This window comes from Calliphora vicina, chromosome 4 (assembly GCF_958450345.1).
Source record: "Calliphora vicina chromosome 4, idCalVici1.1, whole genome shotgun sequence".
Lineage (NCBI taxonomy): Eukaryota > Metazoa > Arthropoda > Insecta > Diptera > Calliphoridae > Calliphora > Calliphora vicina.
The window spans coordinates 22,740,026-22,754,839 of NC_088783.1; the positions used below are offsets into that span (position 1 = coordinate 22,740,026).

The 14,814-nt window shown below is 29.7% G+C and overlaps 1 protein-coding gene across 2 annotated transcripts in view; it reads left to right on the top strand.

Annotated features, from left to right (window-relative positions):
- The window catches only part of centrocortin (cerebellar degeneration-related protein 2-like), a 113,167-nt gene that overhangs the window by 23,658 nt on the left and 74,695 nt on the right, over positions 1–14,814 (top strand). The window contains exon 1 of one of the 2 annotated variants that reach the window (XM_065508117.1): positions 7,209–8,087. The exons of the other annotated variant lie outside the window; for it this stretch is intronic. Coding sequence (XP_065364189.1) covers positions 7,391–8,087 — 697 coding nt within the window. The 5' untranslated portion in view covers positions 7,209–7,390. Of the gene's footprint in view, positions 1–7,208; positions 8,088–14,814 lie in introns of those variants that run through there. 2 annotated transcript variants of the gene reach the window in all.

The window sequence follows — 14,814 nt, forward strand, 5'->3', positions numbered from 1 at the left end:
ATTTCCAGCTGTAACGATAAATTAAATAAATTATACCGCTAAACTAGCATCCATAAAACATTAATAATTTTAATTATGCCAACAAAGATAAATAAAAAAAATTAATTTGGAACGTGCAGAAATACTTAAAGAAACTTATTTACTTCATTTAATTTGAAATAGTTCATTATTTTAGATCGACAGATCTCCAATTCTATAGCTCTTCTAATTACATACAAGTAGACTGTCTGGGTGCCGGTGAAAATAATGGTAATGCACTTAGTGATTTGTTAGCCACGCCTCTTAACTGAAAGGATAATTCTGCTCCTGTCAATATGCATCTGTCAGTTGACTCCTGTCAAGCTGCTTCATTTAGTTTGTGTTTGACAGCCATTGATTGCAGACAACTTCGTGGATTGTGGAGAAAATGGAAAAAAGTGAATTTCATGTGTTCATTAGGCATTATTTTTGCGGAGAAAGCTTTTCGCAAGACGAACGCAATCTATTGTGAGCAAACGATTGCGTTTGCGCAATCGTGTGACAACTTTGGCGTTGTTCAACTGCAATACGGACGAGTTTTAGAACCGTTTCAGACACAAAACAGCACTCAAAATCTGGGTGAATCGTTCATCAAATGCCTATTTTGATTATCTCGATCATAATTGGAGAAACGTTCGAGAAATGTATAGAGCTCAAAGAAAATTTCCCGGGAATTCTCTGGAATTTCTTTTTCGGTTTTCTTCTAAAAGTTACATTATTATTTTTGCACAGGTAAAACGGATTCGTTGTGATTTGTTGACAATCGAATGATTCAATTATAACCATACTAGCAAAATGATACAGAATAATTAAATGTTGTGTGTAAAAGTTTTTTCTACAAACAAATTTGAGTATAACAGTTTTTTCTATAGGCAAATTTGAGCATAGACAATTTTGTGTATAACAGATCTTTCTATAGACAAATTTGAGTATAACAGTTTTTCTATAGAAAATGCTGTGTATAACAGTTTTTTTCTATAGAAGCATATGTGTATAACAGTTTTTTCTATAGACAAATTTGAGCATAACAGTTTTCTCATAGAAACATTTTTGTATAACAGTTTTTTCTATATACAAATTTGAGTATAACAGTTCTTTTTATAGACAATTTTGTGTATAACAGTTTTTTCTATAGAAACATGGGTATAACAGATTTTCTATAGACAAATTTGTGTATAACAGTTTTTTTTATAGACAAATTTGTGTTTAACAGTGTTTTCTATAGAAAAATATGTGTGCTACACAATTTTCTATAGACAAATTTGAGTATAACAGGTTTTTCTATAGACAAATTTGAGTATAACAGTTTTTTTTATAGACAAATTTGTGTTTAACAGTTTTTTCTATAGAAACATATGTATAACAGTTTTTTCTATAGACAAATTCGTGCCTAACAGTTTTTTCTATAGAAAATACTGTGTATAACAGCTTTTATCTATAGAATCGTATTTGTATAACAGTTTTTCAATAGAAAATGTTGTGTGTAACAGTTTTTTCAGACAAATTTGTGTATATACAGTTTTTTTATAGAAAAATTTGTGCATAACAGTTATTTCTATAGAAGTATATGTGTATAACAGTTTTTTCTATAGAAACATATGTGTATAACAGGTTTTTCTATAGATAATTTTGTGTATAAAAGTTTTTCTATAGACAAATTTGCGTGTAACAGCTTTTCTATTGAAAATATTTTGTATAACAGTATTTTCTATAGAAATCTTGTGCATAACAGTTTTTTCTTATAGAAAAATTTATGTATAACAGTTGTATAAATATATTTTTTCTGCTATAGTTTCCAACCGATTTTAGTTTGCTGTAATATTTAATTACACTGATGATTAACTATAGATTATATCGTACTCAAATAAAGATCATCATGTAGATATCATACTAGTACAACCGTTATCTAGACAAATCATCTTAGTCTTATGAATGAAACCATCATATTTAACATTTTAATTCTGCACAAAATAATTATAGTGTACTATACTATAGTTCCTAAGCAGTTAGAAAAATCTTGCAACTATCTCACAGAAATATAACAAAAACGTTCATGTTTGTTTAACAGAATTGCAAAAAAAACCTTTCATTAAAAGTATAAATATTTACATTGCCGGTATCTATGAGTACAATTTCAATATACCGTAATATAAACAATCTATTCTTCTCTAATATACCAAAGAAAATAAAGTAAATATTTTATACAGGCGCTGCTACCTCTCCCTAAATGAAAGAAAAAAAACATATCAAATAAAATAAAAAAAAACAATAATAACAATAATAATAATGATAGCAAACCACTTCACTCTGAACAACATCAACATTAGAAGAAACAACAAAAAAAAAATTCCATATAAACGCAACTATTAAGAAATAAAAAAACAAAGACCCACAAACAAATAAAGTGTGAGAAAAATCTCTAAAGAATAAATTATGTTTTTTTTCGAGTGCCTCAGTGTTATAGGCTGTGTGCAACAGCAGCGAGTAAAGAAATGAAGAGTGAGTTTGGATCCTAAGAGCACAAACGATCCAACGAATATGCCACCCAATAAAGTAACACACAGGTGTAAAGATACACACAAAACAACATACCGATAACATAGATTTTAGCGAGTTTTTGTTAAGAAAAAGAGAGCCTAAAAATATTGGGGTCTGTTGAAAAGAGAGCAATTAGTTGTAGCATGTTCAATGGGGAGTACGAGTTTAAAAACTTGTAGCAACGAATAAAAATGTTGTTCTGGTTGTGTGAAATTCTCCTTTAAATGGGGATTGAGTTACAATTAAAGCGATTAGGCGTACAGAATGAAGTAATTGGTTGTAGCCAACTCGGAATGCATTTTTGAATTGAGTTTAAATTTTTCAGAACAAAAAATATTCACTGATCGGCCTTTGAACTTTCGGCAAAGCTACTGATTATAACACATTAGGAAAATTTGGGGAAAATGCTTGAACTAATTTTTAAAGCCACATATCTATTACGAATGAAGTTACCCCAAAAATGGACTTTAAATTTATTTATTACATATCTTAGCTTGGAAAAACTTTTACATAACTATTTCTTGCTATTTCTCTTTCAAATAAAGTTCTTCGGCTTCCTATAGCGAACGAAAACAATTTCTTCTTCATGAACTTGCTGTTTATGTTTAAATTTCATGTTTCGAGTGCTTAAAAAGTCACTGCTTTGTCCCAACCTATGCGAGCCTGTATTATGTCGTTGTGCAGAATTTACAGTCATTGATCCAAATCCGGGTTATATGCTGATCATAAATTCGATATTTTGAGTAGTCCAACATTGACTAGTTTGCACCATAATGTTCGAGCTCGTGTTGTTGAATAGTGATTGCTATTCATGATTTCTCCTGGGACATTTTAAACGTATTCATCTCCACTCACGATCTTATAAAAATAAATTCTTTTGGTGCCAAATAAGACTTTCCATCAATTCGTGTGAGTCATTTGTTTGGGTCAATCTATAAGATTGTAGTTGTGTGGTAACCACTTGATACCACAACATGAATGAGCTTTTACTTGGTTGAGCCAACCTGAGTGGAGATTGGTCTGCCTTTAGTGGTTGGTATTCCATCTATTGCTATAACTAATCCATTAATATCAGCATTTCTCGTTCGTTTATGTACAATTCGTTGTGAACGGAAATGGGAATCCAACGAGACAGGTCTTGAGTCAACCTAAGAGAGTTCGTATTGTCCTTTTGGAGAATGACTAGTGTTTGCCGCTTGGTATTCCTTATTTCTTCAATATGATTTGAAAAAATAATTGATCACTTTCATTAATTCATTTTAAGGCGCCTTCCACGTTCTTATAAGTGTGTGAAATTGATCATAAATGACGCGTCATTTCCGAAATTTCACCAATGGTTATGGTGAATGTGTTCCAACGGTTTCAACGTGCGAGAGATGGTTGGTGGGGTTCAAAGATAACCCAGGCCAGCCAAAAAAAGTTTGAAAACCAAGAATTGGAGGTATTACTCCATCAACAATTGGTAAAACTCAGCAGCAGTTTTCATGCAAAAGAAGGGAAATTGGAACTTGAAAGACGATTTTGCATGTACGGAATTATGCTTGGGCGCTGTAAAAGAAAATTATGTTTGCGACGAATCATTACTTCCGATGAAAAATTGAAACATTACAACAACCCGAAGCATTATAGATCGCACATGAAGCCCGGCCAACCAGCCGAATCGACACCAAAGCCAAATATCCATGGCGCTATGTTAATTTTCGGTTTTTGGTGGGAGCAAAAAGGGTTCTATCTATTATGAGCTGCTGAAATCTGAAGCAACTGATTCGTTTGAAGCGAGTATAGGCCGAATAACGAACAGAATATGCGGACAAACATGAAACCGTGATATTCTATCATGACAACGCTAGGCCACATGTAGCATTACCTGTTAAAAAGTATTTAGAATGAAATATTTGTGATATTTTGCCTCACCCTCCTTATAGTCCAGACCATGCTTCGTCCGATTACTATTTGTTTCGATCGATGAAGAACGCTCTCACTTTGAAATAGAGTACCCTATTGGCTTGATTAGTTCTTTGCCTCAAAAGATGAACAGTTCTTTTGGCTCGGAATCCATATGATGCCAGAAAGATGGGAAAAGGTCATAGCTAACAACGGACAATAATTTGAATAAATTTATATTGTACGAATGTTTCAAAATAAAAACTAAAAATTTAAAAAAATCCCGCATTTTTAAGTCATGCACCCAATATATTGGTGATGAGTACTATGAGTTCACAATGATAAGTTTGTCATTCCGTTTGTAATTTCTACATTTTTCATTTGCGACCCCACAAAGTATATATATTCTGGATCGTTATAGACTGAGAAGTCGATATAGCCAAGTCCGTCTGTATGTTGAAATCAAGTTTCGTAGTTCCCAAATAACTTACAAATATGATTGATACATCAATGTATCGTGAATTCTTGCGGCTCCGTTACTATTTAAAATCGAGAAAATCGGCCCACAAAAGGCTGAGATATAAGGAAAAATCCAGGACAACCTCGTTTTTGGCCTATTTTTGATATATATCTGGATTACTAAGTCACTAATATAGACAATATGATGTATATAAGGTTATAGTGATTTTTAAAAATGTTTGCTTGAAAATAAATTTATTATTCTAAACTGAACAAGTTTATTAATTCGAACAAAAATGTATATTTTCTTCGATTATTCGAATTGCCCTACTAATGGAAAAATTGCCAATTAAAAGACATCTTATAGACTTTCTAGGTCCATAAATGCCTAAGTTATAGATGCAAAAATTATTATACAAATATGTAAAAAACTCTTACTTGTTTTTGCAAAAAAAAAAACATTTGAATAAATTTTAAATAAAAATTCTAAATTAGTCACATTTGTCGCCCAACGTTCTCATTGTAGTTGCATTATTACCTGCAATTTTGGTTTTCTTAAATTTATTTTGTTTATATTGAAATTGTGGATCACATTGCCACGCTCGCTATTTATAAAATGCTTGATTACTTTGCTCGTTGATGCGAGTGTACTTAGGCAGACAACGCAATTATTATAGAGTACAGTGTAGAGCAGTGGGGACTGACTAATCGAACTCGTACTCGCTGATTAACGTGGCATTCGTTAAAGACACACTACACCACAGCACACAACTGACGGTTGAATTTGAAAACAAAACAACAAAACCAACACGTTGTGTGTGCCCGTTGTGGATCTATCTAATCAAGACAGTGAAGTTTTTGTACTCTTGGATTCAGTCGTTTTTTGGATGTGTAACTGAACGCTACACAAACGTGTTGATGGTTGCTTGGGGCTTAGATAGTTTTTCGTTTGCGGTTTCGTGTCGTTTTGTTGTAAATGATCTTTGGATTTTTTTTTTGTTGTTTTGTTTAAACTAAACTGGGGGTTTCGAAATATTTGTTTGGAGTTAAAAACGCAATGATGCTGCACATACATTAAATGACTAAATCTTAAAAGAAAACTGAAAAAAAGAAATGAGTTTTGAGATATAAAAAAAAAACAAGGAAGAAGAAATAATAAAAAACCAGAATTTTTTGATAAATGAAATAGAAAAGAAACAAAACGCAAAGAGCGAGTGAAGTAGTAAATGTATCTTAAAGTGTTCTTCTTTTGCTCTGGTATTGTGTGTGACTCAGCCCACAATAAAATGTCTTGAAACATTCCTCAGCGCCTGCGCGACATTTGAAAAGAATTTTTTTTTTTTCAAAAAAAGAACAACATTTTAACAGATGACTTGTGAATGTATTTGAGTTTTTTTTAATGAATTTTATAATAAAAAAGTGTGGTGTAAATTTTTTGTATGGTTTATTATTGATGATGATAATCCCAACTTATAGTTAAAGTGAAAAAGTAGAAACAAAAAAAAAGCAAAGAAAAAATTGAAAAAAAACAGTCAGTGGTAAATGCTATCGATTCTTGGCTTTTCGTCTTGTCTTGTCTATCTATCTCTATTGCAAAAGCTGCCACCGCCGGTCGTGATTCTGTTGATTTTCAAGGCAAATTCAGTGCATTGACTTTTAGAAGAACAGCAGCAGAAATTATTGTAAAATTCTGGTTCTTACTTGCTGTTTGTTGCCAGCAACTATTGCAGTTGTAGCTGGCTGCCTGCCTGCCTGCTACTTGGCCAGGTTGCAAAGCAACTTGTATTGTAAATTATACAAGATTGCAGCACTGCACTGCACTTACTTACTCGGTGTATGAGAATGTGAATGCTGTGGTATGCAGCTTCTAGTTATCAAACATTATTCGTGCCTGGACTAACTAGTGTTATTGGGTGTAATTTTCTTAATTATATATGAAAAAAAAGGAAGAAAATAGTGCAGAATACAAAAGAATTTTACAGACATTATAATAAGGAAATAAACTATTTGGAAACTAAAGCAAAGTTAATGGCCAAACAGGAGAAGGATTCCAAGAACAAAAGAAGCAAATAACATTTCAAAAGTGTATAAAAGCAAATTCTAGTGCTGAAACAACTAAAAAAAATAATTTGAAAATAAAATTTTGGAATTTTTTAAAAAATCTCAAACAGAATATTGCATTTAAAGAAAAGTTTTATTAAAAACGTTTAACAATTATTAATTACAAAAAAGTGTTTTGAAAACAAAATTAAAATTTTTTAAAAAAAAGTGAAAATAAATTTCGAAATTTTTAAAAAAGACACAACTTAAAACTATTACCAAACAGCTTTAATTAAAACTCAATAAGTTTTACACAAAATAACAAACAAATTCTCAAACCATTTGGGAATTACAAACAAAAGTTCTTTACAGAACATGTTAAGAAAATTGTTCTAAAACAAATAATAATTTTAATTACAACACAACTTAAATACAAAAAAAACACATAAAAATGAGTGATATAAAAATTGGAGAATCGAATAAAAATGCCTTAAATGCAGCCAGCAGAGGTAATAGCAACAAAACCAGTAAACCATTTTGTTCGCTGGCGTATCTGGCCAAAAGTACAATTGCCATAAATGGTACCAACGACATCAGAACTATAAATGGTCATGGCAGCTGCAGCAGCACTGCAAGCAAAAACAACAGCCAAAGCCACACCAACTTGAATAATGGCAATAATTGTCAGCCATCAACGCCAAATGTGGCAGCTACAGCGAAAGTGAATGAACGTGGATCACCATCATTGCCAACAGGTGCCAGCACCACAGTTAATGGTCATCACACACAGAACGGTAATAACTATCAGACATCCACGACCAGCAACTCGAATAAAAATAATAACAACATCCACAACACCTGCCCCGACTACAAACACAACTCGAATGGTAGATCTAGTGTGTCCGATGTCTTTGGCATCATCAATGAGGAGGACATGGAAAATTGTTGCGATCAAGTGGATGGCGAAATGTCAAATGACTTGAGACGTCCTTGGGAGCTGACAAATGGTTCATATGTTAAACGTGTGCCGCCCTCATTAATGACCACAAATGGCGGCCACATAAATGGTCTGCCCTCACTTTCCAAACTTAACAGTCTAGATTGTTGGGATTACACGATCGAGCTAGAATGTCTGCAAGGGCCACAAGGTAACTAAAACTAAATAAATATTATTAATTCTAAGCACATATTATGTACTTAAAAAAAACAACCAAAACTTTCACATTTTTAAAGTTAATGTTCAGCATATTTTCAATTTTTGGTTTTTATGTTTGTTAACCAATAAACAACAATTCTTGTGTAGCCAAGTTTTTTTTTGGCAATCTGAACTTCCTCTTTAAATAGTTTTTTTTTTTTGTTACGTTTCTAATGTTTTTGTTAACAAATATTTTTTCTAAGGTAATAACTCAAACATAAAAAACAAAACTATAAAGATGATGAGTAATAATTATAACTAATTATATGCCAATTTTATAAATTAATTTGTGATGTGCTAAAAGCTAATAAAAATATTAATTAAGCACCTTAATGCTTCAGAAATTTACGAAAGATCAGCAGGAGTATTAATTGAAATTAATAAAGCAAATAAATTTGGTTTTTTTTAATAAAAAACTACATAGGAAGTAAAAATTTAATAAAGTTTAATGGAAATTTGTAAGAAATTTGTAAGAAATTTTACCAAAAATTTGGTATTGGTATTTTTTTTGTTATTTAACAGTTTATTGTCAATTTCTTTAAAAGTCCTTTTAAATAATTGTTTATTTGCAATAATTTTGGAAAATATTTAAACTCTTTTTGAAGTGTTGCGTTCCTGAGTTATTGTATTCCTGAATGAAAAATAAAAATTCGATAGAAGTAATTCTTAATTCAAATTTTCAAAATCAAATTATCTTTAATTCAAATCTAGTACAAATATTCTTTAGGCATTTTTTTTAAATCATTCCCAATAAGCATTTTTACTGGATTTCAAGTTGAAAGCAAGTGTAATTCAAGCCTTAAATTATATTTAAGCAATTGAATTACAGTTTTATTACACTTTATTTCAATAGCATTCTCCAGTAAAAAGGAAACATAAATTCAAGCCATTCATTGGCATTCAAGTCAAATTCCAACAAAATTTTCAAGTGCTTGAATTTTGGAATTGTTTTGTAAATGATTAAAAGTAAAAAAGCCCAATAAGCATTTTTACTGGAATTCAAGTTGAAAGTAAGTGTAATTCAAGCCTTGAATTATAGTCAAGTAATTGAATTACACTTTATTTCAATAGCATTATTCAGTAAAAAGGAAACATAAATTCAAGGCAAATGATTTTTGTTTGAAAAATATTTAATTGTTTTGAAAAGAAATTCAATACATTTGTATTCAAATCAAATTCCAACAATGTGCTTGAATTAGGGAATAAACTAATTAAATGAAGACAAAATATTTTAATTTTATTTGGAATAGATTTGAATTAAAACAAGTAATCAATACGTGACAATAAAATATTTTTCTGATATAGGAGTTATATGTGGCAGATCTTCACAAAAGTTGGCAGAAAAATTTACGTTCATATAAAACTTGTTTATGTCCAATTTCATCAGGATTTAATTGTAATTATTATAAGACTATTATGAATGTTCAAGACATTTTCTGTGGGGGACCTTTTGTGGGGACTAGGGACAAATGTTACCCGATTTCGTCATACTTTACAGTATAATCTCAGAGTACTTAGAACAAATTTGTGCAAAATTTTATTAGGATTGTCGCATAATCAACATATTTATGACGGCTCAAACATTTGTATGGGGACTACAGCAAACAAATTATATCAACAGAGATAGTCAGTCAGCTAGCTCCTTTCGTTTGGGTTCTATCGTGTTTTCAGCAGACAAACAGGGAGACATACGGACGGACATAGCTAGATCGTCTTAGAATTGCATAAGGAACCAGAATATATATAATTTGGTGGGTCTTCAATGAATATTTCGATGTGTTACAAACAGAATGACATCTTTTTTGATGGAGGGTATAAAAATCCATTCAAAGGTTGAATTTTATTATTAATTAACTCCATTTTGAATTAATTCAACAATGAATAAATTCTATTCAAATAAAATCATTTAAATGAAGTTAAAATTGCTTTATGGAATGAATTGCAGACCTTTTTTTGAATTAATAAATTCGAAGGTCTGGTTCATAACTTTTAACGCTAGCAAAAGAAAAAATAATTTTTAGAAGATAGAATGTATATTATTTTTAATTAAAAAATTCAATTAATACAATGTACTAAAGCAATGTACTGATTTAACGTTAGGAGAAATATCGCGTTTTAGAGTTTGTTGCAATTTTAATTCATTTTTATTTTGGACTAAAATTTGAGACTGAATACTTTAAAATCTGAAGAAAAGGGTAATATTTAAAATTCATCCGTTTATATCTTATTACACAGAGAAAACAAATTCGTGATAGCAACCGAATTTGTTGCCAATCGAATGATTCTATCTTTGTGACCGAATTTTACAGTTGTGACTACAATATTTTGTAAGGGGTAACTAAAGTTTGGTTACCTCAACTGAAATTCTTCATTGTCAACTGACTTTCTGTTGTTAGAACTGAAAAATTCTATATGTGCAACCGAATCATTCGATTGTCAACAAATTCGGTTGCTATCACGAATTTGTTTTCTCTGTGTATGTTTACAACATTTAAAGAACCGGTTTGATTCAGTTACTGAAACATATAGAAATACATACGATAATCAAATGGTGAATAAATCGAAGTCAAAGATATTTCATAAAACAATACTCTTTATCTATTTACAATTCAGTTATAGAAATTGTTACAAAATTGTAGAAAAAAGAGAAAAGCCTTCTCAAAAGCCATTAAAACTTTTAAAATTTCGAAAATACAGCCATAGACAACAACTAGATAGGTAACTGAGAGCCAAAAACCTAAGTCTGTTGTCAAAAACCTAATTCATGAGAATGTATTGAATGAATTTTGTTATTGTATCACCCGTATGTGTGAAAAGAGAGCAATTTTTCCATATATATTACTCTCTCCTTCCGTTCTATGTATTTATTCTATGAATACAGCAATTAAATGAGTAAAATATTGTTTGGTACTTTTTAAAAGTAGAAAATGATATTAAAATCGTAGTAGCAACCGAATTTATTGTCAATCAAATGATTCTACCTCAGTGACCCAATTTTACAGTTGTGGCTACAAAATTTTAGAAGGCGTAATAAAAGTTTGGTTCCTTAAACCGAAATTCTTCTTTATCGACTGACTTTCTCTTGATAGAGCCGAAAAATTATGTGTGTGCAACCGAATCATTCGATTGGCAACAAATTCGTTTGCTACTACGATTCTGATTTCTCTTTGTTTGTTTAAATTTTTTATTAGTTGTGATTTAATCAGTTGAAATTATACTAGAAAGAAATAGTGTCGTAATTATTTTCCCAGAGTTAGGGTTCGTTTCTAGTTCTAACAATTTATATGAAAGTTTCTGTAACTTTAACAGGGCTGTGACAGATCCTTAAACCAATGGTTAGAAAATTATACTCAAATTTAATTATTTTTTTAAACAAATTATTATAATGGTTTGCTATTTAGATTAACAAGTTTAATTTTTTAAAATTTCTTAAAACTGTTGATTCGTTTTTATGATTTCCTGATTTAAATTATGGAAAAAATCCTACAATTTCAAATCTTAAGTATTTATATATCATTAAAGTGATGACAGATTTTATTTATTTAAGAAACATTTCAAGGGCGTGCTATTTATAATAATGAAAAGTGTTTATTTATATTCCTCCAATAATTATGGGTGTTGAAAATTGTTATGCCCTCATTTATTTATTAAACACTTCTACTCAATTAAACAGAGTACTACCAAATATATTCAATATACATATGCCTGTGTTTTGGATCTATTTATCTGTAGATGCAGACTACTGAGCAGATCAAAAAACTAGGGTTAGTGGGTTTGGATATCAGAAAACACTTTTATGAATTTTAATTATTTTTATGTTTAAGGAAGACAGAAATTCTGTAATAAATTTAAAATAAAAAAATAAATTTAAAATTTTGGAGAATTCAATTTATATATCGTTATCTTAGAGTTGAAAAATTTTAAGTATTTCCATACTTTATGAACTCCATTAAAACATAATTGCATATTTTTAGTTAACTTTTCTATCACTGTGTAATTTTTTACTAGTGATACAAATTATTCGATTAAAAAATTGTGTAAATTAATCGATCACTCGATTAGAAAACTAATTATAATCTTTTATTCGATTTAAATTTACATTTAGAGTTAAACCCGATTACAAAATATTTTGTAATGTATTTTTGTCTTTCCTGTAAAGTTTATAAAAATGGAATTAGCTTCTTTGCACACTAAGCTAATGACATTTAAGAATTATTACCTTGTAAAAGTATAAAATTTCCTGTTGGTTTTAAACATTAACAGCCAGACACTAAAATTAGTTCACATTATCAGTGGAACCACAGCGAATTTCTCAGCATGGAATTTTCACTTTAAGGAAACTTACAGAAAAACCACAGAAACTTGGTAAATTTTTTACATAATTTAATTAAATAATTTCTTATATCATTACAACAAAACATACATACAAATAATAAATAATAAAACAAGTATTGTATTCAATATGTAATTGTCTAGTAGATGGTTATCCCGTTATCTGACTGCATGTAATTTTACACCTCGAAATTCTAGTGTGTCGTCGTCTAGTGGCACTGTGCACCACACAATATTATTGAGCACTTATTGTAAGAATGAATGAATGTATGTAGTATAAAGTTGTAACAGAGTTGTTAAATAACATTTACAAATTGTACCCATAAATGAGAAAAATGGTACTTTTTTAGTCAAATTTTTATAGCCTTCACCATTAGAGGTAGCCAATAAGCATTTTAATGGAATTCAAGTGTAATTCAAGCCTTTAATTACAGTCAAGCAATTGAATTAAAATTATATTACACTTTATATCAATAGAGTTCTTTAGTAAAAAGGCCATATGTTTTTTGTTTGAAAAATAGTTAAAACATAATTATATTTGCATTCAAGACAAATTCCAACAAAAGTGCTTGAATTTTTGGGGACTTGTAATTTCTACATTTTTCATTTGCGAACCCTTAAAGTATATTTATCAACTTTCCGTAGCCATCAAATAAGTTACATACATGATTCTAACATGAATATATGCGCTATAGTGCCGGTTCAGTTACTATTTAAAGTCGAGAAAATCGGCCCACAAATGGCTGAGATATAAGCAAAAATCACAACGTCGATTTTTGAACTATTTTTGATGTACATATATCTGAATTACTATGTCAGTAATAAAGACAATATGGATACCTCATGATAGATATTTGAAAGAACTTTCCAACGACGTATATAACGCCATAATAATTTGGATCTACAATGAGTAAAAATTGGGAAACATAATTTTTAACACGAGTTTTTTTTTACCAAAAAATTTTTTTCAGCACAAACATTTTTTTAAAATATTTTTTTTTTAAAACCAGTAAGAGCTCTATATTTGAATCTTTCAAAAATTTCTAAAAAGGATAATTTTTGAATTTTTTTTTGGAAAAAAATGTTTTAAAAAAAAAAATATTTTCAATCCTTTTTAGAAATAAATAGTGGCACTGTGCACCACACAATATTATTGAGCACTTATTGTAAGAATGAATGAATGTATGTAGTATAAAGTTGTAACAGAGTTGTTAAATAACATTTACAAATTGTACCCATAAATGAGAAAAATGGTACTTTTTTAGTCAAATTTTTATAGCCTTCACCATTAGAGGTAGCCAATAAGCATTTTAATGGAATTCAAGTGTAATTCAAGCCTTTAATTACAGTCAAGCAATTGAATTAAAATTATATTACACTTTATATCAATAGAGTTCTTTAGTAAAAAGGCCATATGTTTTTTGTTTGAAAAATAGTTAAAACATAATTATATTTGCATTCAAGACAAATTCCAACAAAAGTGCTTGAATTTTTGGGGACTTGTAATTTCTACATTTTTCATTTGCGAACCCTTAAAGTATATTTATCAACTTTCCGTAGCCATCAAATAAGTTACATACATGATTCTAACATGAATATATGCGCTATAGTGCCGGTTCAGTTACTATTTAAAGTCGAGAAAATCGGCCCACAAATGGCTGAGATATAAGCAAAAATCACAACGTCGATTTTTGAACTATTTTTGATGTACATATATCTGAATTACTATGTCAGTAATAAAGACAATATGGATACCTCATGATAGATATTTGAAAGAACTTTCCAACGACGTATATAACGCCATAATAATTTGGATCTACAATGAGTAAAAATTGGGAAACATAATTTTTAACACGAGTTTTTTTTTACCAAAAAATTTTTTTCAGCACAAACATTTTTTTAAAATATTTTTTTTTTAAAACCAGTAAGAGCTCTATATTTGAATCTTTCAAAAATTTCTAAAAAGGATAATTTTTGAATTTTTTTTTGGAAAAAAATGTTTTAAAAAAAAAAATATTTTCAATCCTTTTTAGAAATAAAGTATACTTTGGTGAAGGGAATAAAACATTAAAAACATTTTGATCAAAAAAATATTTTCAATATTTCAAGATTCGGCACAGTCGTGTTTGTGCAAAATTTCTGCCATATTGTTTTATGTTTTGGAATAAGCAGAACATTAGATTAAGTTCGGTTTCAGGCTGAAATCCTGTTTTCGTTCACAAAGGTAATGTTAAGGAACTTTTGCATTGTTCAAATAATTGACAAAATAATTTAAAAATATAGTAGAAAGTAATTGACAAATTTGTTGAAAATAGAGTACCTTATAAGTCAAGTACTTTTCTGAGTTT